The sequence below is a fragment of the Drosophila serrata genome, unplaced genomic scaffold (assembly GCF_035046125.1).
Source record: "Drosophila serrata isolate PLE 108 unplaced genomic scaffold, ASM3504612v1 contig_36, whole genome shotgun sequence".
Taxonomy (NCBI): domain Eukaryota; kingdom Metazoa; phylum Arthropoda; class Insecta; order Diptera; family Drosophilidae; genus Drosophila; species Drosophila serrata.
The window spans coordinates 706,968-734,954 of record NW_028256934.1 but is presented as its reverse complement, the minus strand read 5'-3'; the positions used below and the strand labels follow the sequence as shown (position 1 = coordinate 734,954).

Sequence of the window (27,987 nt, the reverse complement as noted above, 5' to 3'; positions counted from 1 at the left end):
TCTTAAAATTTCATCTATCAACATTTGAAATATAATATTTATAGTTGAAATATTAATACTATCGAATAAATATCGGAAATAACATGCCAAAAATATTGCAATCTTTGATATATCAAAAAATATCGTATAGAACGTTGAAAAATGTATATTACCGATATAATATTAAATGAAAATATGGTACATTTTAATATTTCGAATTTTTAAATACTACATATTAAATATATATATATATATATATTAAATTTGAACATTAAAATATTAATATTATAGAAAAAATATACAACATTTTAGCTTGAAACCTTGAACTTGGCTAAACCATCGCCGCCACAACGATTATATTCGTATGACTTAAGCTCAATGCTCGTGTTTGTTGTAAATTGCTCGTTGTCTTGGACATTTTGCATTAATTAGATATCAAATCTGGTTTTTTGTGATAATCTCATCATGATTCGTTAGAACCAAAATTTGGAACAGGGACAGGGACCATATACTTAGCACATCTTCTTCCGATATATCGGAAATGGGTGATTTTATTATTATTTTTTTTTATATTTAAGTTAATTTGATTAGACCAACTTTAGAGTTGGTGTTTCCTTCCGGCTTCCGATGCTGCTCGTATAACATGAAAATTGTTGACCAAGGTTGCTTTGCCTGTCAGAATAGATGATTTATAGCACTTGGACTTGGTATTTTGACTGGGCCAGTTTAGTGGTCATATATCTTGTATCTATTACCAAGGGGCGTTGCTAATACAACTATCTATATATGTATATATATACAGTTTAACTGTTAAAATGGTTGTTGGTAATTAAATTTGTTGCCTTGCGTGCTTTTGTGTCTTTTTTATGACCGCGCCCAAAAGTTAGGCTATATATTAGCACGAAAGTCCAAAGCAGAGTTGACAAAAACATATACAAAATGTGTATATAGGTTTATGATTTAATATCATAAAAATATTTAAAATAATAAAGTTATTAACATATAATATCTTCTTCAGAAAGAAAAACAATTTATCAAGATTGTAAAAAGAACTATTTATGCTTTTTAGAAAATTATATAAAAAGCAACTAAATTCGTAAAACCCTTCAATATAATTCAAACAAAATTACCAAAAATATTAACCAATATTTTCTTTGACAAAATACAGCAATCGAATTAAGGTATAGACCATAAATATAAATCAGTCACGCAATTTGCTGCTTTTGCTTTTGCTTTTGCAGCTTTTGCTTACCTCATTGTGGCGTTGCCTGCTTTTTGGCTGTAAGCAAATAATAATCTAAAATAATGAAATTCCTTTAACGCTTTTTTTATGCTTCATTTATGCAAATTTAATTTATTAAATAGAATGTCATTTAAATAATGCGTATGTGTGTGTTTATGGGAAGGGTGTTACCTATAAATAGTCAAACAATATACATATATATATAATAAAATTATCTAATTCTAGTTCTTAGCATAAATAATACGTAACCAGAAAAAAAAGAGATTGATAACAATAACTAAAGATAGGGATATATCTAGGAATACAGCATTTAGTTGGAAAGCGTGTTGTTAGCATTTGTTTATATAAATATACAATATATATTTAATCTATGACTCGATTTTTGTAATTAGCTTTCTGCTTGTTCGTCTTGCCTTGGATTTTCTTTTGTTTCTTTTTTTGATTGTGGATGAGATTCAAAAGATACTCTTCTTTATAAAAGATTCTTTTAATTCTTTAGCTGATTTTGAATAGGGACACTGGTAAGACTATATAAAGAGTAAGATGCATAACGTGATACGTTTTAGAGCTGTCTCTAGGATATTTTAAAATCAATTTTTCAATTTTTTCTCTCTTAAATTTGTTTGATTTTTCGAGCTTAAGTTTAAATATATGTGCGTTATGCATTTTATTTTTTATATAGTCTTTGGTGTATGCTTAAAGTTGGTTCTTTTTTTTCATATCTTCATTTTTATATTGAAAGATTGGATAAATCTGGTCTCTTCTCTGGTGCATTTCCCTTTCGACAAGTTAACTTTTAGCAATGGCAAACATTGAGTGTTTTTAAAGCTAATGGACCCCTGAGCACAAAATCTGGAGCTGACTGATGATCTCTCCCCTTTTAACTAACTATCCGATGACAGTGATGTGGTGTTGCCTTTGAAATTACTTGTACTACTACTACTACTACTTCCGCTGCTCTCCAGGATATCTATGAGTGTCCTTGGGGTGGTGGTTATGTTGCTATTACTCCCATCGATAGGAGGTGGAGAGACTGTCACTCCTTGGATCACCACACCACTTGCCGCTGGCTCAGCATCCTGAATTGTTGCCTGCCGTTTAACCTTGTACTCGGGATTTGTTAGCCAATCCTCTTTGATGAGATCGGCACCCTTTTCTGCAATCATAATGACCGGAGCATTAGTATTTCCACTACTAATCGTTGGCATTATGCTGGCATCGATCACACGAAGTCCACGGACGCCATAGACTCGGAGACGAGGATCCACAACCGCCTCGGGATCCCAGGCAGGACCCATTTTCGCTGTGCCACATGGATGATAGATGGTCATCGAAATGGTACGAACATGACACTCCAAATAGGCATCCGAAAGGAATTTATGTTGCTTACAATTTGGCAAAGGTTTTCGCCACAATCTCGAACCGAATTGCTTAAAGACCTGAGCCTCGGCCACACGTAGAGCTATCTTGGCACCTTCAACCAGTGTCTTGGCATCCAATGGATCATCAAAGTAATTGGCATTAATTAGGGGATAATGAAAGGGATTAGCCGAACGTAACTTCACCGAACCCCTCGATCTGGGACGTAATAGAAGAGGCATTATTGTCCAACTATCCTTATTGGCTATGGGATGATAGACCTCCTGATAGACGGATTCCTTTAGACCCAACACCTTCTTCACTCTGGCACCATTATCCGAATTAATCGATGCCGGAGCCATATGAAATTGTATATCCGGCCAGTCGAGACTACGATTGGAGTATGGTGTATGGACAAAGGCCAAACCCTCAACACCACCCAGAGTGGTCATGGGTCCACGTTCTCTCAAAACATACTGAAAGGTCACAGCTGTGGGATTGAAACGATCCTGAACAATGGCCACAGGTTTATCCACTAGAAATGTTAATCCACCCATTCCGACATGATCCTGCATATTCTCACCCACGGGGAGATCCTGAAGGACACGTATTCCATGCTTTTCCAAATGTTTCCGTGGTCCCAGGCCCGATAGCATCATCAATTGTGGTGTATTTATGGCTCCGGCTGAGAGGATTACTTCCCTTCTGGCTGATATTCTGTAGACTTTTCCATGTTTTACAAATTCCACCGCTTGGGCACGCATTGTCCCTGGTTCCACAATGATTCTGGTGACATGGGAATTCATTGAGAGATGGAAATTCTTACGCTGCCTGATGGGTCGCAGAAAGGCCTTGGCTGTGGAGCAACGTGATCCTCGTCGTATCGTTCCCTGGGCAATCATAAATCCCGCCTGTTGAGCTCCATTGATATCACGATTATCATAACCCATTTGTGTTCCAGCTTCCACGAAGGCAGCCACCAGTGGAGAATGCCATGGTGATTCCTGCACAGTTAGTAAACCACCGCGACCATGATATTGATTATTAGCCAAATATGGATTACGATTATCCTCTGACTTTTTGAAATAGCGCAAAACATGATCATAATCCCAGCCAGGATTACCCAATGAAGCCCAATGATCATAATCATTACGATTTCCACGTACATAGAGCATATAATTCAGGACTGAACTGCCACCAAGTACACGTCCTCTGGGCCAATTACAACGATTATTTTGCATTCCCAAACAGGCCTTGGTTGAGGGTTCCGTCTTGTAACCCCAATCCAATTTACTCAATTGCAAATATGCCGCCAAAGAAGGTACATCCGAGATCTCATTCTCATCGGGACCAGCTTCAATGAGCAAAACTTTCCATTTTCTCACTTCACTGAGACGATTGGCCACAACAGCACCTGCTGAACCACTGCCCACCACTATGAAATCATATTCAGGATATAGGTTTAATTGATCCAATGGTCTTGATTCAGGATCTACAGCATCATAGCGATAATATGTGATGGCAGCCAGCATTAGGGGGATTAACCAAAGCCCAGTGGTTACCACACCAAATGTGGACTTTATCACAGTGGTTATAAAGAGGAGATTAAGCACCATTTTGAAAGGGGGTTTATTGGAATTGGAAGTCTGGAGCAGGTTTATTAAGGGATTTTTATCCTGTCGGGTTGTTCTTTATCCTTTTGTTGTTTTTATAAATGAATGTTGTATGGTTTTCTTCTCTCCAATTCTAGGATCTAGCGTTTCTTTCTTTTGTGCATGGCTAAGCTACGGGTTTTGCTTGGGCTTTAAATATGCTTTACTTTGGATGGTTTTGAAGCGGGTTTCTAGGTTGATTTTCTAGTTAGTTTCTTTAGAGTTTATCCAGAATTTTTCTTACTATTTTGAATGGAGAAGAATTAGCTTGAGCCTTGGTTTCTGTAATTTAACAGTTTTAAAAGGGAGTTAAGTTGTTTCAAGTTCTGTAATTACTTGTTAATTATTGAAGTTATATTTTCCTTGTCGTTGCTGATTATTCAGTTACTATTTTTGTAAATTCTTGCTGATCTTCCAGTTACTGTTTTCCTTCTCCTTGCTAATCTTCCAGTTAATATTCTCTTTGTCTTTGCTGATCTTCCAGTTAATATTCTCCTTGATTTTACTGATCTTTTAGTTAGTATTATCCTTATTCTTGTTTATAGAGTATTCAGTAACTATTGGATAACTATTTTCCTTGTTCTTGTCCAGTACCTTTTTTCCTTTTAATAGTTCCTTAAATCCCTTAAGCATTTGTGTTAATTTGTTTTAATCCTGGTGCTCTCCTTTGTGCTTGTCGTCAGCTAACTGAAAATAAAATAGAAATAAGACAATGAATAGGAGGTTTAAATAGTTACAAAATAATTAGACATAAAAGAGCTTTAATATCTTAGAAAGAGAAATAAAGAAACACAAAAACAGCAATCTAATTGAGTTACCCAAAACTAGACTTAATTTGGAATTTAGCCAAGATTACTTCACTGGAGATTGTGCATTCATGTTACCAAATTTTGAGGTGCAACTTTGTGCCACTCTTCTCCTTTTTGTATTCAGCGAACCGTAGACAAATACTAACCATTATAATACCTTTCCCAATCTATAGCCACATTCTAAAGCATAATTAAATGATTGTAAATTCGATGAGCTGATTTACTTAACTTAACAACTTGCTCAACTCAACTCCAATGGATTGCAACAAAACTGTTAAATGGTAAAACCTACATTTCCCTAACCAATTTCGTTGATATATGTTAACACCAACGACCTTGACGATATAGCTGGCCACATTTCCCAAAGGGGGAGACTTGTTAGCGGCTTTTTCAAAATGTAAGCCACGTAAATGCATTTAACCATCTTTCATTTGTTTGTCTTTCAAATTCGTTGGTCGTTTTCGGTTGGATTACAACAATAACTTGGAGATATATATATATATATATTAACTGACGTAACCCGGCAAGAGACCCTAAAGTTTTATTTTTGCCTTGTTTTTTTCCCTCGTAATTGGCGTGCTACGAAATTTTGTTTGGGTTTTCGATTCGATTCGATTGTATTACGAGCATTTTTGTATCTAAGCTGAGCTTCAAGCTGAATCTGGGAAAAATAAAGCCGAACAAAAATATATATAAATGTTGACACATGCTTATTTTATTTTCAAATATATGTTTGTATATATATTTCTTGTTTTCTTGTTTAGTTGTCAACGATCGGGTGTTGAAATAGTATTTGTTGTGCCGCATTTCAAGCAATTTTGTGGGTGTGAAAGCCTACAGAAAAAACAAAAATTCACACACCTGCTGACCTAATGAGTGTGAGAGTAAAAGTAACAGGTGATAGACAGAGAAATGATTAACGATTTAAAACCAAAATTAAATCGAAGCGAATCCATTTTATTCGCCCAATAAGTTCATTCACTTTTTGATTAATACAAATTAAAGTTTTATTAAATCATTAATAAGACTTTGATTTAAACTTTCAGAAAACTAAGCATTAAAGGAGACTGTGATTAGACTTTATTTCGTAAATGTTAATAATATTAATAATATTAATTTATAAATTGAAATTAATATATAAATTAAAACTAATATGCTGTTATAACAATTATAACAATAATAATTTTTTCTATAAAAATGATAAAAAATCAAATTACTCCCCCTTATTCAATTTGTAATAAAAAAAGTTGTAGAATAAATTAAAAAGTTGTATTATAATTTTAGTCAAAAGCTTAAAACTAAGTGAAGGAATCATTTCCGACCCCATAAATCATATATATTCTTGATCAGCACAAACAGTCGAATCAATCTAGCCATCTTGGGCAAAAAACGAATTTTCTAAATTTTTTTTTTCACAATTTTATTGTCAAAATTGTCAAAAATTTATGATTTTTTATTTATTTTTTTTTTTAATTTTTAACTGAGTATGCAGTTTTATTAATCTGCCTAAAACTAACATAGGACCGCTTTCCGAATTGAAATTAATGCATTTTTCGCTGAGTTATGAGTTTTTTAAATTTAGATTTTTCCTAAAATATTGACATATAAAAATATTTATAATTATCTATTCAAAGAATGCGAATTCATCGCATTTTTCTGTAATTTCACCCAAAACTCGGTCGCCACTCTGACATAATCAATTTCAATGTCGATTTCTTATCACAAAATAAAGAAAAAGACAAAATACAACAAGAAATAAAAATAAAAATAAAAAACCCGCTCTTTTCTGTCGGTGGCCAAGTGAAAGGCCGGTGGACGGGACTGGGCCATCACCACAGAAAAGCCACCAAAAACAGGTGGCTATCGAAGCCATCAAGGGGAACCTTTCCATTCCAAAAAAGAGATGGAATTGCAGATGCAGTTTCAAATACAGATACATTTGCAGATACTGAGGCAGATGCAGATACAGTATCTGTATCTGAGACTGACGATGTCGTCTATCATTGCTTTGGCAATTTCTCGCGCAATTTCTTGGCTTTTCTTTTTTAGGGTTTTATTTTTTTCTTGGATTTTTATTTTTTTTTTGGTGTGTGATTTGTTTTGTGCGAAAAACCACAACAAAATCCGTTGTAAAAATGTCGAAAAAAAATAAAGTTGCACGAAATTGGGTCAGCAGCGGCGAAGCAGACAGCAAACGAGTTTAGTTTTTTGTTTTTGTTTTTCGCGGCTCCGGGACCAGGTAAACCTGTTGGCCCGGCTCCGGTCCGGTCCGGCCTGGAGTTATACCCCGATATCTCCCCCGATTTCCTATCGACATGCGTCATTTTACAATTGAGAGAAAAAAAGCGCGGAATAAAAACGGAATATTTGTAAATGCGTTAGTTGGTAACAGTATTTTTTTTAAAAGTTGTCAATGAAATATTAAGTGTACTCAGATTGATGAAAAAATAATAATTAAACATATATAAATATAGTTCTTAAAGGTCAAAGGAGTTAAGGAAATCCTCATTATCAAAATAATAATTGTACTATTTAGTTTTAAAAGTACATTTATATTTTAATTGATAGTTTTTTTTAAATGATTAAAATGTTGTTACTTTTGCCCTTTGTGTTCTTTATACTTTATTTGCTTTTGGAGAGCTTAGAAAAAATCTTAGAACGTAATTTGATTTCCTTAAACATTTTTTTAAGGAAATACAAAACTTAAAAAAAAAAATCTGAAAAAAATCTTAAAACTTAATTTAGTTCCTCTAAAAATTTTTAATACGAACTACAAAACTTTAAAATGCTTTTAAAGTTTGACTTGCACTAAAATTCCCATCAGGTTCTAGCAAACAAATGGCTACAAGACAAAGGTTAATTCATATATAAAAAGCCTTATAAAATGTATAATGATTAAAATTGTTTATATATTAAATTCTACATTTCATTTTTAAGGAATTTGTATGAATAACTATATATATAATTATGTTAAATATAATGAAAGTTCTTTTGCCCTAATGTCTTGACCATATCTGTGAATATATTTGGTATTAGCTAAAACCAATTAGGCTTCCTGTCCGTCTGAAGGCCACGATCAACGATCACTGATCAGTGATCACTGACTTCCCCTCTTTACATTGTTTTCTTTAGTTTTTTTTATTGTACATTTGTTGTAGTTTCTTTTCTTTTCGTTTTGGTTAGCACCCACGCACACGCACTTGATCATGATGATTGAGACAATTAAAGTGATTTGCTTGGCGATTTTATGCGCTAATTTGGTGAAGACAATCACAGACATCACTCAGTCAGTCACTCACTCCACTCATTGGGTGTATTTTTTTGTGTTTTTTGTTTGATGAAGTCGTTTTGGGTTAACCATATTTCAGTGTCAATCAGTCGTTGGTGTCATTTCGTGTCAGTCACCTTGATGCTTTTTTTGTTTGGGGGGGAAAAAGGGAAGAGAAACATATGTCATTGTGTCAATGACTTGGATTTCGCCCACAAAACAGCAAATAGTAGTAACCGTATTCAAAAATGCTGCAATTAATTAATTATAATACTTAAAGCTTAATTGCTTAGCGGCAAATTTCATTTAGCTGCAACAACACCTGGGGAAATGCCGGTAGCATAAATGTTGCAAGATTGCAAGCTTGCAACTTACTTTGCGGCAATGCGATGCGTGCCAAATGTTAATTAAACTATGCACTGGCCATTAAGACAAACAAATCAACAACAAAAAAGAGAGTAATATTAACAAAATGTATAGAAGAGGAGAGAAAAGAAATGAAAAGAAAAGATTTATTTAGTACATCACATAAAATGTAATAATTTAAGTAAAAAATTAAATAGATAAACTCGGAAACAAAATATACTCTAATTATAGTAGTTTTTTTTAAGCTTTTATTACTAACAATATTTATATTGTTTATATTTTATATAAAAGAGATAGAGATACTTGTATTTTCAATACTATTTTAAGAACTGATAATAAGGGTAATAAGGGTTATTTTTTGAAACAAAACCCATAATAGTCTGTGTTGAAGTCTTTTCAAAATGTGTGTTTTGTTATCAAAAATGGGCGTGGCTCACTCCCCATTTCTCTCTTTCTCTCTCTCCCCCTCTCTCTCTCTCTCTCTCTCTCTCTCTCTCCCTCTCTCTCTCTCTCCCTCTCTCTGTCTCTCTGTGCATCTCATATTTATTTTCCCTTATGGCCATAATGCAAATGCAAATCTCTTTTAATGTATGCCCAAGCATAATGCTCACAAAAAACAATTGTTGTTGCGGCATCTGATGTTGCTATTGTTATGTTGCTGCTATTGGTGCTGCTGTTGCTGATGCTGCTGATGTTCAGCGGCAAAGACAAGTCTTTCTATTGTTTTTTATGTGTTGCAAAAAGAAAAATGAAAGAAATGAGAAAAGAAAAGAGTGTCCCCCACATGTTACAGCAATAGTAACATCAGCATCAGCAGCAACATCAAGACAATGACAATGCCCAACAACCGTTAGTGTTGCTTTTGAAGTTTACTGATAGGCAAAAGCACTGCAAAAAAAAAAACACTATTATAATATTGAAAAATATTATAAAAAAGTTACAAACATAAATAAACAATGAACTAACATTAACAAGATCTTCAAGGTTGTTAAAACAAAGTATAAAAGTAAATAAAGTTATGGAATAAACTTCCATAACTTCTTTTTAATGAAATTAAAGCTTGAAATTCTATAATTTTTTAAAATGAAATTAAAGAATAAAATTCTACATTTTATCAAGTCATATAAAAACATTTAATTGCATCAGTTGAGGGTTTTCTTTGACATTTTATATTTATACTTAAAATTTGTTTGTTTTATTTATATCAATGTTTATTAATATTTTTATATGAGAATGTTTTCCGACAAATCAAAGTTTAAAAAACGCATAAATCAGCCAAAAAAGCAGTAATTTTAATTCGGAAAACGGTCCTATATTAGTTTTGATTAGCCTAATAAATCTGCGTACTCAGTTTAAAATGTAAAAAAATTAAATTTTTCTTTGTAAATTTTTGATAATAAACCCCATAAAAAGTTTAAAAAAAAAATAATTTTTTTTTTTCGACCTGAGATGGCTAGATCGACTCGGCTTTTGATGCTGATCAAGAATATATATGATTTATAGGATCGGAAATGACTTCTTTACTTAGTTTTAAGCTTCTCACTGAAATTAAAATACCCTTTAAAAGGGTATAATTTCAGTTTAAGAGTTTTCTTTCCCTGTAGCCTTTGTTTGTTTGTTTTGGGCTCCGTTAAATGTTGAATGTATCTCATATTTTAATATGGTTTTTATATAGCTTTTTGTTATTTTCCTGTTTTATTATTTTTTTTTTTTTGTGGGTGGATTGCTTAAGTATTGTGCAAACATAAAACCCAAAACTTATATGTAAGCTTTCTTGTTGTTGTTGTTGCACAAAGGTGCATTTCATTTGCAACTCTAAGTGAAGTTTAATTTTAACTTGTTTATGTTTCTTTGATTTTGTTTTTTGTTTTAACCACACCGGCAACAGCAGGTGTTTGAAACCTTAAACCGCACAATTAACCCCTTTCTTTTTTCGCTATTATTTTGGTATATATATGTATATAATTTTTGCACTTCACTTGTTTCTTTGGCTTACTTGCAATTCTTAGCCCACGTAGCCTGGCACTTTGGCACTAAATCGATCACAAAAACGCCGTCCTTTGTCTGCGACAACGAATAAAAAATTAAGTAAAAAAAAATTATATATATATTTTGTTAATATTTTTTTTCTTGAACCGCTGACTGCGTCTGCGCGGCTGCGTTGCACGAAGTCAACTGAACGAGCGGACTTGCCGCGAAATTCCAAAGAGCCAAACAGCACAGCGACTTGTTAAGCAGCTTGAATCAAGCCAAGCTTCAGGCTTCAGGCTTCAGGCTTAGCCGGAGCAGCTGTTTGCTTGTTGCATATTATTGGCACATCGAGCGTGTTCGTTGCCAACGTGTTTGAGGCTCTGATAACGGCACACCAACACACACACACACACAACCTCCTTCCCGGAGAAGGTCAAATGGCGGTGTGTTTGTGTGTGTGTGTGTGCCGGTTAATTTGGGTTAATTGAAGCGATTACAGTCGATAGATAGATCGAAACAATCGATAAAAAGCTATTAAATCTATGTTATGCAAAAGGAATTCGGGATCACGATTTGAATTGGGAGAGTAAATTAAGTGGAGTGATTAATGTATTCCAAAATGATGTGATGTAAGGTAATCAAATAAATATCGCATACTATCGATAAAATGCACTAAGATGGTGATGAGTGATGTTAGTAAGAATGATTGATGTATTAGAATGATAAATCATTTGTTTAAAAATATTTTAAAAATATTTAAAAGAAGGATATAAACAATTTGTAATATTTCCAAGTACTTCCGCATAGTTCTTGCCTTTAAACCAATATTTGATTGTAAAAAGAAAGGAAACTAACTTTGGGAAGCCGAAGTTTGTATACACTTACAGTTGGGGAAGGATTCGAGTATGCTATCATAACTTAGCCAAAAATGCATTAATTTCAAATCGGAAAGCAGCTCTATGTTAAATTTTAATATGATAATAAATCTGCATACTCAGTTTAAAATTTTAAAAAATTAAAATTTTTGGCAAATTTTTTGACAACTTTAATGATGTAACCCCTTACAAAAATTTAAAATAAATTTCAAAAAATGTTTTTCTGCCAGAGATAGCTAGAAAGATTCGTCTTTTGATGCTGATCAAGAATATATATAATTTATAGGGTCGGAAATGACTCCTTCATAGCGTTTCAAGCTTATGACTAAAATTATAATACCCTGCAAGGTTATGAAAATAACAATAAAATAGTAAATAAAAACTAAGTTAGCAATTTATAATTGGCGTGGGAAAACACAATTTATTTAAAAGCAAACCTTATATATAAAGTTAAATTCATTATAAAATATCATTATGACATTATAGAAATATCTCTTCCGCCTCAAAAAGAGTTATTTAGGTGGGAAGTTCTCTTTGGCCAAATTCCACGCATTCCAAACGCGAAAAATAAAAATAAAAAATGCTGAAATGAAGTTATTAACCCATAAACAAGGCTGAGAAAAATCTGTGTCTGTTTCTCTCCCTAGTTTTGTTTTGTTTTTTTTGCTTCTCCCATTAGAGATCTCTTGGATTTTTGCCAGGCATCTCTCTGTGGCAATTGCCTGGCACAGCCCGGCTTACTGGCTGTTTGTTTTTTGTCAACGGGTATAATTTATGTAATCATGAGCCAAAAAAAAACAACAACAAAAAAGAGCTAAGAAAAACAAAAACATCACAGCGACGGTAAACAGCAACAACATGATTTAGGTAAGCTGTTGAAATATTTCATTTGCTGTCTCTTTCCCATTCCGCTTCGTTTCTCAGCTCTCCTCTGGGTTTCTCTGTATGTTTTTCTGTATTTTTGGGGTGTTAAAGTGCAATTAGTGCTCAGGGAAGAGGGATCTTCATGTACATATCCGCATATATAATATATACCTTAAGCGATTCCTATATATATATATATCTTGTGGAATTAAAAAGGGAGATACTCTGATGAGAAGATGATGCCAACAAGAGATTATAAGAAAATATTCCCATTCTTTAAATCGAGACTTATCGATATATTTATATGAAATTATCGAAAATTTTTATTTTAAGAATCGTATAACTCAGCCAAAATCAGCTTAATTTTAATTCCGAAAGCTTTTCTATGTTAATTTTTAGTAGGCTAAAAAGTCTGCATACTTTATTTAGAATTTTAAAAAATTAAATTATTTTCCAATTTTTTTTTGTTCTGAATTTAACGATATAAACCCTTAAAAAAATGTACAAAAATTTCAAAATTTTTTTTTTCTGCCGGATATAGCTAGATCGATTCGGCTGTTTATGCTGATCAAGAATATATATGATTTATAGGGTTGGAAATCACTCCTTCACTTAGTTTTAAGGGTTTGACTAAAATTAGAATACCCTAGAAAAAGAAATTAATTAAACAGCAAAGAATAAAGAAAAAGTCAATAGAATGAATAAAATAAATTAAATAAAGGAATAAAAATAGATTGGTAAAAGTTTTTTTTTTATATAAATAATATTATTTGAAAAAATATATATAAGATATAATATTATAATACAAAAAATATAATTTTTATTATTGTTATTAATTATTAAATAAATAAAATTTAAATATTCTCTTATTAAGAGCTCATGCCCTTTTTTTAAAGGGTATTTCCACTTTCTTTAAATCACATACTTTTCAAGAGTCCATTTAAGCTGTTTTTGGGTATCAGAATGAGAGAGATATATATAGAGTAAAAGGGAGAGAGAGTGAGTGAGTGAGAGAGAGAGCGAATGAGAGAGAGAGAGGGATAGCTTGAATTAAAAAGGGCGGCAAGTGGCTTTAACTTTGGATAACCTGGGCTCCCGTCTCGTTTGCGGTTTGATTTGGTTTGCTTTTTTTTTCTTCTTTTTTTTCGGTGATTGCCTACGTGAGGCGCGGCACCTAACACCTTGCCATCTATGACATAAGCGGTATATATACATATCTCTTATTTTTTTGTTGTTAACAATGCCTCTCATGCATCCCTCGCTCTCCACGAGATTCCCTCCCGCCGAAAATGTTTCCAGTTTGCAATTGAAATTACATGCCTTGAACGATTTCGGATTCGGGTTTGGCTTCATTTTCATTTTCGGTTTCGGTTTCGGTTGGGATTCGTTGCAATTGCAACTTGAGGCACGGCATAATTGACCGAAATTAAGCAGAGAGAGATTATTCAATCCCCCTAAGTAAACTACAACATGGACAAAAATTATAAAGTAAAGTAAGGTCTGGATTTGTTTTCTTCTCTCTGTTGGCGTTTCTTGTGCCATTTGTCGCGTGTGTTCGACATCACGTCCCTTTTGTTTGCACTCTTGGTCAAAAGAAGATGAAGCAAAATATGTGGGAGAGGGAAGTAGTGGAGAAAAAAAAAACATAGAGTAGATAAAAAGGTAGGGTAAATAGACAAAAAAATATAAATAAAAAATAAAGGTAAAGGTAAAAGAGGCCGAGGGAATGCAAATTTCCTCTTATGATTATTATTCATATACGGAAAGATTACAGTTGAGTGACTCAAGTGATTCATTTGAGTTATTTTTCAAGTGAAACAATTTATAAAGAGTTGAATAGATGGGTAATTTAGGGTTTATTTTAATTTTATTCAGGGTTGGATAATAAATACAAATGTATTTATTTATTATTATTACATTACATTATTATTACAAGATCTATTGATTTATTTGTATTAAATGGGTTAACTTTGTTTATTTTCTTGCTTTTATTATTTTAATGAATTTTTACAATGTTGTTTTGTTTGTTAAAGTTCTTAATTTTGATAATTATTTGGTTCTCAGTGTGTTCTGACTGTTCATTTTGCTCATGTTCATTTTGTTGCTTGGCTAGAATATTCATTTTGTTTATGCTTTGCTCATTTGGTTCATTTCGTTGCTTGGGTTCCATGTGTACAATTTGTTTTTTGTGTTCATTTCATTCATTTTATAATGCTCATTTTGTTTTTATGATATCTAAAGATTCAACACTGCTTATATCTTTTCCCCCACTTGAAACTGATATTTAATTTCACAAAAGCATCACGGCACTTGAGCAATTTCAAGATCATAAGCTATTATTTATCCATTTTCGGGTATCTCAATGATTTCCCCATCATCACTTCAATCAAATGCTTATATTGTATATATATCTCCTACCGAATACAACGTGATCCCCACCCACCAATATCTATATATCCATAAATCCGCTATATATGCATTTCCTATGTTACTTCATCTCATCATCATCATTGTATTGAAGAGGCCTCGAACGAACTCTTGGCGGTTTAATGACCCAATTTCGTGTCTCACTGACCACAGACACACATAGGAGATATATGTGTCCCCCTTTCCCGATCTCCGATCTTTATAATATAGCTCGATGGCCGTCCTATAATGTCAGAGTGTGTCATCATCATCATCGTCTCCCCTCCTCGGACGGCATAACACTTTCCATTTGTATGCGGTCTTGGCTATATGACTTGTCGTTTCGTTAAAATCAAATCAAATATTTGCTTGGACTTTATTTTTTTTTTTGTTTGCATTTATTTATTAGTTATTTCCCCCGTCTCCTCGCAGCCCAGAAAAAAAAGGGACTTATGTAAGAAGTCTGGGCATATCGCCTTGGGTGGTTTATAGTCTTCACTCTTTGTTATTATTATTATTTGTTGCTTTTTTTTGGCAATACTAATACCACTTGCTATGGGCTTCTTTTTTATTTATTTATTTTTTGGTGGGGAGGTTATTGCATGCGAAATTCGCAATTGTCTGCTTTTAGCTGGCAGGCGATAATTGTCGACAGGCGACCGACCGTTGCTCAAAAAATAAAACTTTCTGGAAACTGACACCTACGAAATAAAACGTGCCAATTCGCTATGGTAGTCGGTAACCTTGGCACACTTGAAAGCCGCCTCAACGAAAGCCAAACAAAACACGGAAGCCACGCCTTCATCACCATCAAAAAATTGGAAATACTTTACAAAACTCAAAAAAGTAAAGAAGGTGAAAACACGGAAACGACCGATCATAAATTCATAGTTTTCGGGCCAAATTTTTGATTATACTTAAAAGCTAGCTGAGTGGGCGTTGACCAGAGAGCTGGCCAAAAGGGGCGGGGCCACATAAACGCCCAGCGTTTAAGGCGAAATCGAAAATAAAAAATCAAATTGAAAATGCGAATTTCGTGACTGTACTTTCACTGCGGTTCGCAACTTGGATTGCAAAAGTACTCAGAGTAACTGTAAATTGGTGATTGTATTTGCTAAATATTTTACATAAAGAAAATAATTTATGGAAATTTTGGAATATTTTTATTATAGGATAGGAAAATTCTACCAAGAGAATTAATTATAAAATAAACAATGATTATACTTGATTATAAATTTAGTAAGTTTAGAGAAAAAAAAGTATTGCCTAAGCCATAGGCGCTACGTAAAATATATAGTTTAAATTTACAATGAATATATTAGTTAAATAGCATGTGAACTCTGCTTAAAGATCTTTAACTTTATCAAATTAAGTACAATTTTAAATACTTTGCTATAAAAATACATAAATTCATATAAAAATGTAAAAATATTAACGAAATACGCGAGTCTACAGGTTAACTTTATAAATATCACGTAGCCGACATGTGTTACGTGTGTAAAATCCCTTTAATGAGGTAAAATATTTACAAATTAAAGCTCAATATTCAAGTTCCTTAAAAATATACCCATATAAATACAAAAATAAATTGCTATTTAAAGATATATCATTGAAAAACGCTAGTTCTGCAGGTCAGTGCTATAAAAATCAAGTAGCCGACCTGTGTTACGTGTAAAATCTGTTCTTTAACTGAAAATTTAACTAAATTTCAGACTAACATTATATATTAGAATATGTATGTACATAAATACATAAATATTAACAAAAACGTAATGGTTATTCTTGTTAATGTGTTGATATTTATAATATTACGTATCCGACATGTATTACCTAGAATGAAGATTGAATTTCCATATTTACGGAAATATTATCGGTAATTTAAGTGTAATATATCAAATCGAATATCGATTTATATATATTTATATTTTTATATATTATATTTATATAAATATATAATAATTTATCCATAAAATTGTATGTTTTCAATACAGTATCAATAAATTGATACTATATTCCCTCTTTATTCAAAATTAAAGTTGTAAAACAAACACAAAGACTACAACAAAGTTGTTGCATAAATATATAAATATTTAATAAAATGCTTGATAAAATAACAAAAAAAAAGGTATATAAAGTAAAAGTAACATTAAAAGTAACAATATTTAAACCTAAATTTAGAATCAAAACAAAAAACAATGAATTGAGGACACAACAAAACAAGAACTCATAGCGATACATCAGTTAAATCCACACAATTGACTAGTTGAAACATATATATGTATATGTTATATAAATATATATTAATTAGGGATCGACTAAGAGTGGCCCCTCCTGGCGCCCCAATCCTCCTTGATCAAATCAGAGGCCTTCTCCCCGATGGCTATAACCGGTGCATTAGGATTTCCATTGACAATCGTTGGCATTATGCTGGCATCCACAACACGGACACCGGAGACACCATAAACCCTAAGACGGGGATCCACAACGGCGGTAACATCCCAACTGGGACCCATCCGGCAAGTGCCTGCCGGATGATATATCGTAAATGTGAACTCCTTGATGCAACAGGCCCAATACTCATCCGACTGGAAGGGTAAATGTCTGCAACCCGGCAATGGGATATTATGCAGTCGGGATCCAAAACGTTGAAAAGCTTGGGTATTCGATACATTAATTGCCAGCTTAATCCCTTCCACTAGAACATCGATATCCTCCTGATGGGCAAAATAATTGGGTATAATTTTCGGTGGCTGTTGTGGATTCCTCGAGTTCAAACGAACCCATCCCGAGCTCTTGGGTCGCAGCAGGAGTGGCAATATGGACCAAGTTTCGCTATGTTGCAGTGGCTTATACACAGTGTTGTAGAAACCATCTCTCAGATTTAATATCTTACGGATTTGTTCACCACCATCCGAATTAATGGAACTGGGACAGAAATGGAATTGAACATCAGGCCAATCAACGGATGGATCTTGATATTTGGTATTCAAAAAGGCCACACCTTCCACACCCGAAAAGGTCATAGGGCCACGTTCCCTCAAAATGTATTCCATGGAAACGGGAATGGTTTGGAAGCGACTTCGGGTCACGGTCAAAGGTGCATCCACCACAAAGGTGAGACCACCGAGACCCACATGATCTTGCATATTATTACCAACCGGCAGATCCGATATCACTGGTATATTATGTTCCTGCAAATGCTCCGCTGGTCCCACACCCGATAGCATCAATAGCTTGGGTGTATTTAAAGCTCCAGCACTGGCGATCACCTCACGACGGACAAAGACCAATTGCTTTCGGCCACCTCGTTGATATTCCACACCGATGGCACGTTTCTGCTTATCAAACAATATTCTGGTGGCCTCCGCATGGAGCAACACATCCAGATTCTGACGTGCCCTCACGGGTCGTATGAATGCCTTGCCCGTGGAACATCGAGCTCCTCTCCGGATCGTACTCTGGGTGAGCATAAAGCCTGTTTGCTGGGCTCCATTAATGTCCCGATTCTCATAGCCCATTTCCATGCCGGCTTGGAGGAAGGCAATGGAGAGAGGCGTGCGCCAAGGTGCCTCCTGGACAGTTAAATAACCGCCAGTTTCGTGGTAAGGAGTTTTAGCCAAATATGGATTACGTACATCTTCCGATTTGAGGAAATACTTGAGCATACTATCATAGTCCCAACCGGGATTACCCAACGATGCCCAATGATTGTAGTCATTCTTGGAGCCTCGAACATAGACCATGGCATTGAGAACAGAGCTGCCACCGAGGACTTTGCCCCTTGGCCAAAAGCAGCGATCACCTTTCATGGCCTGACAGTATTGACGTGTTGATGAGGGCGTTGTCTGGTACTTCCAATCGAGCTCCGTTAACTGGAGATAACCCGCCAGAGCTGGCACATCGGAGATCTCAGTTTCATCACCGCCAGCCTCCAGGAGCAAGACGGTCCAGTTACGGATCTCACTAAGGCGATTGGCCACCACAGCGCCGGCGGAACCGCCACCAATCACCACAAAGTCATACTGACGACGTATCTGAAAGATACAGAAGAGAAATCATTACTTTTATGGAAAAAGAATTATTCATAAAGGATAAGATGCATAACGCCATAAGATTCAAGAATTATTAGAGCCTGATTTTAGTAAAATCTCGCTGATTTATGCATCTTATTTGATCTCTTGCTTATACTCACGACGGTTGGCTCCTGGACCTTGTTCTCGGGATCGACGCTTTGATAGCGATAGAAATTCATGCCGATCGCCAGCAGCGGGATCATGCCAAGCAAAGACGTCATTGTGCCAAACGCCATGTTTCAGTAATTGTCAAATCCAAGGATCTTCCGATGAATGCTTGCCACTAGCTCCAGTTCCTCCCAATCCTGCTGAACGCTTCCCAGATCCTGCGTAACAATGAGCTGGGGCACTGGATGAGAGTCCTCCAGGTGTGGAGTTACAGGTGGATATCGTGGAGTCGCTGCTATTGTTGCCACTGCCGGTGGCAAGTATCTTGGGCGTATAGTTACGAATGCCACCGGGTCGTGCGGATTTGAAATGTGCCCTCGCCCGTTCGTCCTCCTCCAAGATGTCCAGATATGATTTGATGTACAGATGATGATGTAAATAGTGTTTCTGCTTGTCCAGCGAACGATTGCTCGACTTGCTTGAGACCAAAGAGCTGGGCGCTGAGCCGCGTGTGGAGGATGAGGAGGAAGTGCTGCTGCTACTCCGACTGCTGCTCGAAATGGACAGCGAGGAGACGGAACTGCAGTGGCAGGATGAATTATATATACCACTATCCGAACTCTGGGAGCTGCTCCTCAGCAGATTCAACTTGGCGTAATGGGAATCCGAATCCGATTGACTTGCCGGAATGGGGATCTTGCTTCTCTCGTACGTTTGTTTACTCAAATTGTACTTGTGACGGAGACGATAGTTTTGATTGTTATTTATATTGTTGCTACTATTGTTATTGTTACTATTATTGCTGTTGGTTGAGGAGGAGGAGGAGGAGCTGGTGGTGGTGGACAGGTGACTGCTGGGTGTATAAATTGCCTGATTATTGGTACTAATGCCGCTAAAGCTTTTCCGCTGCTGTGGTGGGTGTCGTTTGTTGTGGGGTTGTGATTGCTGTTGGTGCTGCTGGTGTGGTTGTTGTTGTTGCTGATTTTGCTGCTGGGATATCTCCTGGCCCATATTTTGACAGAAATATGAACAGAACTGCCGGGAAAATAATGAAAATTGCATAAGAAAATGGTTAATTTTTATCAATAGAAGCAAAATTGCAAGTTTTTATTTATCTTAGCTTAGCAAAACTGCAAGAAAATGATGAAAACTGCATAAGAGACTTGTAAATTATAACTAAAGACGCAAGATTTAACTTTAAAGTATATGTTTTTATTTTTTTACAGCAAGGAAAAATGAAAACTAAATGAGAAAATGTTTAATTTTGAACAAATATGATTTAAATTCAAAGTAAAGGTTTTACTTGCTGTATTTTACAGAAGTTATATTTAAATCTTGGCGTATGATGGCTTAAATTCATTTTAAGCCCTCAAATACCTATTCTAAATTACATTTTTACTATAATTAATATGCTAAATATCAGCTTTTCCAAGAATTTATACATATTTCTTGGCAAAAGTTTTGTTTAAATATTGGTTTATTGCATTTTAGTTAGGAAAAAGCTTTGTTTTTTTATACTTCTATGGAAATTAAATTAAGTATTAGCTTTTAATAGCTTAAAATTATTTTAACCCCACAAATACATTTTTAATATTATTTATAGAAATAATATGCTAAATATCAGCTTTTCCAAGAATTTATACATATTTCTTGGCAAAAGCTTTGTTCAAATATTGTATTTTTTTTTTAATTTTAGCGAGGAAAAGTGATTGTTTTTTATACTTTTATGGAAATTAATAAATAAAATTTAAAGAAATAAATTTTTTTGTATCTTCTATAAATAAAAACAAAGAATACTTGAATTATTCATTAGATTTTGCCACTTAACATTTTATAATTGAATTTGTTACAAATTTAACAGTAATTTTAAAAATGTATCAACATTTCCAGTTAAATCCTAAGCAAAAACTTGTTTTAAATATACAATTTATCCATTTTAAACTCTCGAAATGCTGTCATTTTAATTTAAATGAAAAAATCTCTATTTAACGATTGCCAAATCCGAGTTTCAGCTATAAAACCAAATTAATTCAAGTGACCGCCTTTTTTTGGCCAGACATTATTTCGGTTTAATGTCAATATTATCTATATAGCTTTATATCTCCATATATCTCTGTATATATAAGACATTCATCGATGTAGCAATCATTATACGAGTTGCTTGCAACTAAGCTACCGAATAATGATGACAATCTGGCTGCGTGGGAGCTGAATGAATGGTGAATAAATATGAATGAATGTTATCATTGATGGGCATTACTATAAGCTATTTTTTGTTGTTGCTTTCTGCGTTTGCCATTGTTGCAACAATGCTCTATAAAGAAAAAAATCAGCAACATGCAAGCGGAAGCCCACGAATATTCCAGTGAATATCAACCAAAAAATCGAGCAGAGTACAAAAAACAGAAAAGAAAAGAAAACACTAAAGTTTGGCAATTGTTGGCCAATCGTTGGTTGGGCAGTCAGCCAACAGATGGCGCTGTCACACGCGCTGCCAAACAAAAGACTTAGGCAACGAACTTGTTTACACTTTTCGCAAGCAAAAAACGAAAAACGAAGAAAGACGAAAATAAAAACGTTATCAAATCGCATAGAAATTGAATTGCTATATAAAATTATTCAAATGATGTCAGCTGCATCTCATTATGAAGTTGTCTCTACACTCTTTCTCTAACATTTATATATATATATATAGAGATCTGTTTATATATATATTTTTCCTTTTTTTCTCTCTTACACTCTTGGCTAGTTTTTCAAGTTCAATGCCGTTTGGCAGGCGGAAAAAGAGGGGGAAAAAAATACAGAGCTTTTTTTTTTTTGTCTCAATGTCTTCTCCTGTAAAATGCAATTTCGTTATTTTGTTTGTCCATTCAGCCAACGGTGGCTTTAATTGCTGTCCAGCCAGACTTTGCTGCTTTTTTTTTTCCTGCGGTTTTTCCAGTTTTTCTTTCTCCCTCTCACTCTCTCTCTCTCTGTCTTGCTCCCGATTCAAGGCAGTGAAAGCCAAACGACATCGGGCTTCCTACATCAGCCACAAACACCAGATATATTTTATATATATCACATATATATATTATATTATATTTCTCCCTTGTACCTTGCTCTGTCACACACTGGCAAAAAATATAAATTAAAATAAATGTAACTGAAACTGCTCTCGTTTAATTAACAGCACACCGAAAATAGCTGTCTATTTTTAGCCAAATTGTTATATATATATAATATATATTAATGCTTTTATTTTTTGCCCGGCAATTTCGCTAAAGCGAAGCGATTTGAACGGCTCGACGGTTGCGATGTAACTGGAAAAACAAACACACCAAAAATTAAATCCAAATTCATTCACTCAAATCCCCGTTAACGGCAGACGCAACAGGTTAAAAATAAGAAATAGTGAGATAAATATATATATATAAACAATCAACACTGACCGCTAATTTATGCAACGCCCTTGGGCGGAGTGACAAAGGAAACCCTTGCAGGTTTTTATATTTTCCAAGCATTTTACTTTGTGTATGTATGCCTTTGACGCAATAACCGAAAAAACAACAAATAGGTTTTCTCGGGCATTTTTTTTTTTACATCACAGTGATGTCGATTCATTCATCGTCATTATGCAATTCACACATTGTTAGTAACAAGCCAGCAAAGTCGAAAATCTTTGTTGGTTTTTATTTAAATCTCTTTTTCGGCCTCAACTGCCGCCTGTCAATTATGATTTGACAGCTTTTAATTATGGCCAAGACTTTATGCCCCCTATAATTGATGACATTTACACGGATTTCCATGTGCTCGTTGGTTTTTCTCTTTACTGTTTTTTCTCAAGTTATATGTTTGTAAATATTTTTTCTTTATTTTTTGGTTATTTGCCCAGCCCTTTTGTGGGTCGACTCGCACATAAATTCAAGTAATTTTAGCTACTTTACTTTGGCTCAACGCTTTCTCGACAATCGGCTGAGTCACGGTACCGTGACACATTAAAGAAGTAACTAACATACAACAAAAAAAAAAAAAAAAAAACAACAGGGAAAAACGTACAACATAAAGCATAAAATAAACATAAAACAAAAACTATTAAAAACAAACCCTGGCTTATTTCCGTACAAAGTGTACAAGTGCAGTTTGCTGTTGAGTGACACCTGGAAATTAATTAATTAGCACATTTATCTAAAAGAAATTTGGTATTTAGTGTGACTTTTCTTATTTAAAAAGAGTTATTTTTAATAGAAAATATTTTAAATTATATGATTTACTTTGTAAGTTTCCATTTTTTCTAATTTATTACTCTCTTATTAAATTGTTTACTTTGAAAGAAACTGGGGTTTTCCATTTTTACATGTTTTTATTTTACTACAAATTATTTATTTAAACAAAGTGATACCCTTTATTTGTGCTCTTGACATCACTTTATGGCTATAATATTTTTTCATAGCTGTATTATGTTATAAATCCAGATAAAGATAAGATAAATCCAGAATAAAATTTAACAAAGTATTAAATCTTTGCTAGGACTCTCTATATATTTATGAGTAAAGTTTTGATATATACCATTTATATTTTCTAATAATTATTCACATCTGTTTTCATTAAATGTCTTGAATATGTTGCCTTGAGTAAGATGCCCCAGTTCGATTACTATTTTATGTTTCGATAGATACATGTTGATACTATGTTCGAAATATGATATTAAAACGATTACTTTCGGCTTTTTTCATACCTATTCGATTTTTAGGTTAAACGTTATAACAATAATGAATATAATGATAAAATGACCCAAATATGATCACTATATTTTACTATACGCTTACTATTTTCTCTTTCTTTCTTCTATTTGATTTTTATTCGATAATTTTGATTGATATGTGATAAAATTATGATCTAGAATTTTTCTGAACAATTAATATGTGCTCTTTCGTACAAGTACATTATTTTCTACCACATTTTCACTAAATACTGATCAGAAATGTATATAGAATTTGGTTTCTACATTAGATAGTTTCTATAACGATTACTTTTACACCCTGCATGAGGTTCTTCCTATATCGATAACTAATCAAATTCGATATATTACCCCCTGCACGAGGTACTTCCTATATCGATAACAAATCAAATTCGATATATTACCCCCTGCACGAGGTACTTCCTATATCGATAACTAATCAAATTCGATATATTACCCCCTGCACGAGGTACTTCCTATATCGATAACTAATCAAATTCGATTATTTCGATATATTACAAGCCTGAGGTATAATTTCTCTGAATTACTAGTAACAGCAGCCAGGGTACTCTGAATTCGTTACAACCCCTACCAAGTCTTTCTCCTGACCATCCATTCGAATGAGATATGGTTACATAGCAGCACTTTCTTGGCTTTGGCCTGGCTTGGTTTTTAATTGCCGGACTCGTATGCATATGCAGTGCCGCCGGTGGCGATACACGCGCGCTCCATGATTGCCTCTTTATGGCCGCGACGTGCACAAATTGATAATAATTCGCACAGAGGTGTGAGGTGGTTCGGTGGTTCGGTGGCTACGGTGGATCTCTGGTGGGATCTGGTGGAGCAAAAGCCACCAAATATTTTGGCGGTAGAAAGTGTGAAGCTACCGAATGTTAGGGCGTGGCCGGGAGGAGTCTCTTACATAAGAATCTGGCTCACTGTAAATGTCTCCTGATTTTTTTTTTTTATTTCGTTTAATTTTTGGTTTTTTATTTTTTTGTGGCGCCCTCGTTTTTAACCAAGGGTCAAGCCAGTCAAGTGGTGTTATATAAAAAAAAAAAGGGAAAATGAGAGCAAATATATTTACGACATCGCATGCAAATGGGTGTTAATGTTTTTTTTTAGCTTTAGTTATAGTATTTATAAGGCCAACATACTTATTATAATGCATCTTGTTTGTACATTTCATATTAAATAAACAAAAAGCTGAAAGCTACTAATATTGACTTTTTTTTTAAATTAATAATCAATGGTTTAGCGTCAAGCATCAATATTTATTCCGGTTTTAATTACTGTTTGGCAAATGTTGAAGAGACTAATGTTTGCTGAGTGTCATCTATGCAGCGGGTTTTGTTTTTTGATCATTTTTCAGTGTTTTATGGTATTTATTTTTAAGTATTTTTGATGTAGATATGTATAAAAATAAATACTTTATAAATATTAAGACTTTCAGAAGCAAACGAAGATCGGTAAAGAGGTTTTCTATTGTTATTATTTATTTTGTAGATTAAATAAAAAGTTCTATAAAACGTAATACCTTTTGAAAATAATTTTTTTGGAAATAATACCCTTTAAAAAAAATTTTATTAATGGCATAATACCCCTTAAATATGGTTACTTAGGAAATAATGCCCTTTGTGTTTAGGTTTTTAGTAAATAATAATAGTTATCTTGGCCTAAAAACCTTGAACCTCAATATAAAAATGATATATTTAATGATCTTTGTTTATATTGGGGTTCAAGGTTTTCTCTCTATATGGATTTCTAGATTGATTTTTTTCCCTATACAGAAATCTTAAAATTATTTATAAAGTTTATATAAATTTGATTTAAAAAATTTTTAAATTTTGTAAAATTTTGATTGAGCTTACATTTAATATTTATACTTACCTCTGGTTTTTGTTGTATTATTTTGTAGCTGCTGCTGTCCAGTAGCCGCTGCCTTGTGGTTTTGCTAAATCTTTATTTATTTATTTATATTTTTGTATTATTATTTTTGCGAATTTACGTGGTGTGGCGGCTTCAAACTGAACGCCACGGCCTGCCACTTTCCTTTGTCTCACACACGATTACCATGACTGCTGTTGCTCTCTTTCATCTCAGAAAACAACAAAAAGTAATAATAATAAATAATAACTAAAAAAAAAAACAAAAAACAACACTGCGACAAAGTTGAATTGTTGCACCTCGATCGGTAATTTCTTCGAGTGGTTTTCTTTTATTTCATTTGTTTGATAAATTATTGTCACTGCGTTTTCGTTTCACTCTCGATATCTGTATCTTATATATACATTTGTATATATAAATATATATATATTTATTATTATATATATTTAACCGCTCGCTGCGAAACGCACGCCACGAGCTCGACTTGTTCAATGAGCAATTCGCTTTTTGGCTTTGGTTTTGGCCACATTGGACGCTGGCCTGGCCAAGAAGCCAGGTAGCTTTTCGGACGGCCTTTGGAAGCTTTTATTTTTTTTACTTGCGACCACAATGATGATGATAACAAGCCAAGCTTTGAAAAAAGAGAGAGAGAGTGAAATATCAGTGGCTTGGCTTATTGTTACACTCGAAATAAATTCTATAAAAATTCAATCAGTAAAGAGAAATACAACTTTTCTTCTCTGTATACTTACTTATTATTTTCTAACAATTATTCATATCTATTAAGCAATGGTTCAAAATATAATGTACTTTATATCCATACAATTATTTTAAGGTATTTCCATTCGATATTTTCGATATATTGTTAAAAATATGATATAAAAACGATTACTTCGTACTCTTTCGATAACTATTTCATTTATCCATTCAATTTTTCAACATAATGAATGTTGGAAATATAATCTATATACATATTTTTTACACGATTACTATTTTGTTTTTCTATAACGGTTTTTTGTTTTTCTTTATACTTTTTCGATATAATGATATCCATATTTTTCTACACGATTGAAATTTTGTCTATCGATAACTATTTGATATTTTTATTCTCTATTTTTAATATATAATATTGATATTATATTTTACTTTTAACTATTTATGCATTCATTTTAATGTAACTTGGACTTGAATATTTAATAGCTTTAATATGAATAACTAGTTATATTTCATATATGCATATTTCTTTACCATAAATTCACAAAATTCCCTCAAAAGCTCATACACTTTTCTACTTCACCCTCATTTTCTTCGAGTGCAAATCTCACTGGCCTGCACTTTCGATTTCGTTTCCATTTCTTTGAGACTGTCGCTCGGGCCTGTCTTCGGGCCTCGTCATTGAGCTACGTGTTCGGTCCAACGTCTTTAAGCCATGGCTTAAATGCGAAAGCTTTTCTGGAAGACGGCAAAAAGACAGAGACAGAGACAGGGACAGAGACGAGGCGAGGCTCAAGAGACTTGGGCCGGTTTGGAGGCTTTCTTTGGCTAAGCCAAAACTCTGCTACGATTTACAAGTCTGGCAATCAACTTACCGTTTTATTATTCATGATTATTCCCGAACTTCCAATACCAAAAACAAAACCAAAACCAAATCCCAGTCCCCAAAACTCCAAAGCCAAAGCCAAGTCCAATGTTTAAGCGTTTAAGCCATAAAGGTAAAGTATGGCTCATTGTAAGGTTTTGGAATGGAAATCGAAATGAAGTCAAAGATGGAGATTTGAGATGGAGATTTCCTGTTTGCTTAAACTCGATTTCATTGGCGATTGAAGGGTAAAAGTGACCGATACTCAAAGTACTTGTTGGGAGTAAATCCAAATTGTGCGATAAAGTCAACAATTTCCAAAAGGGGGACAATGAAAAGTACAAAAAAAATTGGGTGTTTCATCATTGATTATCGATAGTTTCTCTTTTGAGCGGCTACCTTTGATAGTTGGATCAAATAACTAATTCTTTAGAGTTGAAAGTTTCTTGGGTTAAAGGTTCTTGAAATCATCTTAAATTATAAGTTTTGATGTAATTTAATCATAAAATATGATCCAGAGCTTAATATCAATGAATGTAGCAACGTTGAGGTTTTTGGGAAGATTGGAAACATATTATATCATATATATTCACCAGATAATATATCAGAAATAAGTAAATTCAATGATTTTTAACAGCCTTAATATTTAAAAGCAAACCAATATGATGCATTTTTAACAATTTTAAGACTTTACAGGACTTGGTTTTTATATTCTGGTTAATCAGATGTTGTGCAGGGGCCACGTCATATTTTTCGGATCGAAGGGCAAGCACTTGCACTATCACTCTAGATGTTAACACTGGAGACGCCACGGACTGAATGAGGTGC

The 27,987-nt window shown here is 33.8% G+C and overlaps 4 protein-coding genes across 16 annotated transcripts in view; 1 reads left to right on the top strand and 3 right to left on the bottom strand.

Moving 5' to 3' along the window:
* The window catches only part of Flo2 (flotillin-2), a 126,944-nt gene that overhangs the window by 29,099 nt on the left and 69,858 nt on the right, over positions 1 to 27,987 (top strand). The gene's annotated exons all lie outside the window — the stretch shown is intronic.
* Positions 1,303 to 7,856, bottom strand: LOC110187067 (glucose dehydrogenase [FAD, quinone]). Its single transcript, XM_086835219.1, has one exon. The coding sequence runs from the start codon at positions 4,195 to 4,197 to the stop codon at positions 2,107 to 2,109; it is 2,091 nt and encodes a 696-aa protein (XP_086691345.1). The 5' UTR covers positions 4,198 to 7,856; the 3' UTR covers positions 1,303 to 2,106.
* LOC110187136 (glucose dehydrogenase [FAD, quinone]) lies at positions 16,860 to 20,008 on the bottom strand. The gene is made up of 2 exons (XM_086835239.1): positions 18,985 to 20,008; positions 16,860 to 18,826 (listed from the first exon to the last, which is right to left on the bottom strand). Exons 1-2 carry the CDS (start codon positions 19,099 to 19,101, stop codon positions 17,108 to 17,110), a joined length of 1,836 nt encoding a protein of 611 aa, XP_086691365.1. The 5' UTR covers positions 19,102 to 20,008; the 3' UTR covers positions 16,860 to 17,107.
* On the bottom strand, positions 19,115 to 19,984 carry LOC147645000 (uncharacterized). The gene has a single exon (XM_086835319.1). It carries the CDS (start codon positions 19,982 to 19,984, stop codon positions 19,115 to 19,117), a length of 870 nt encoding a protein of 289 aa, XP_086691445.1.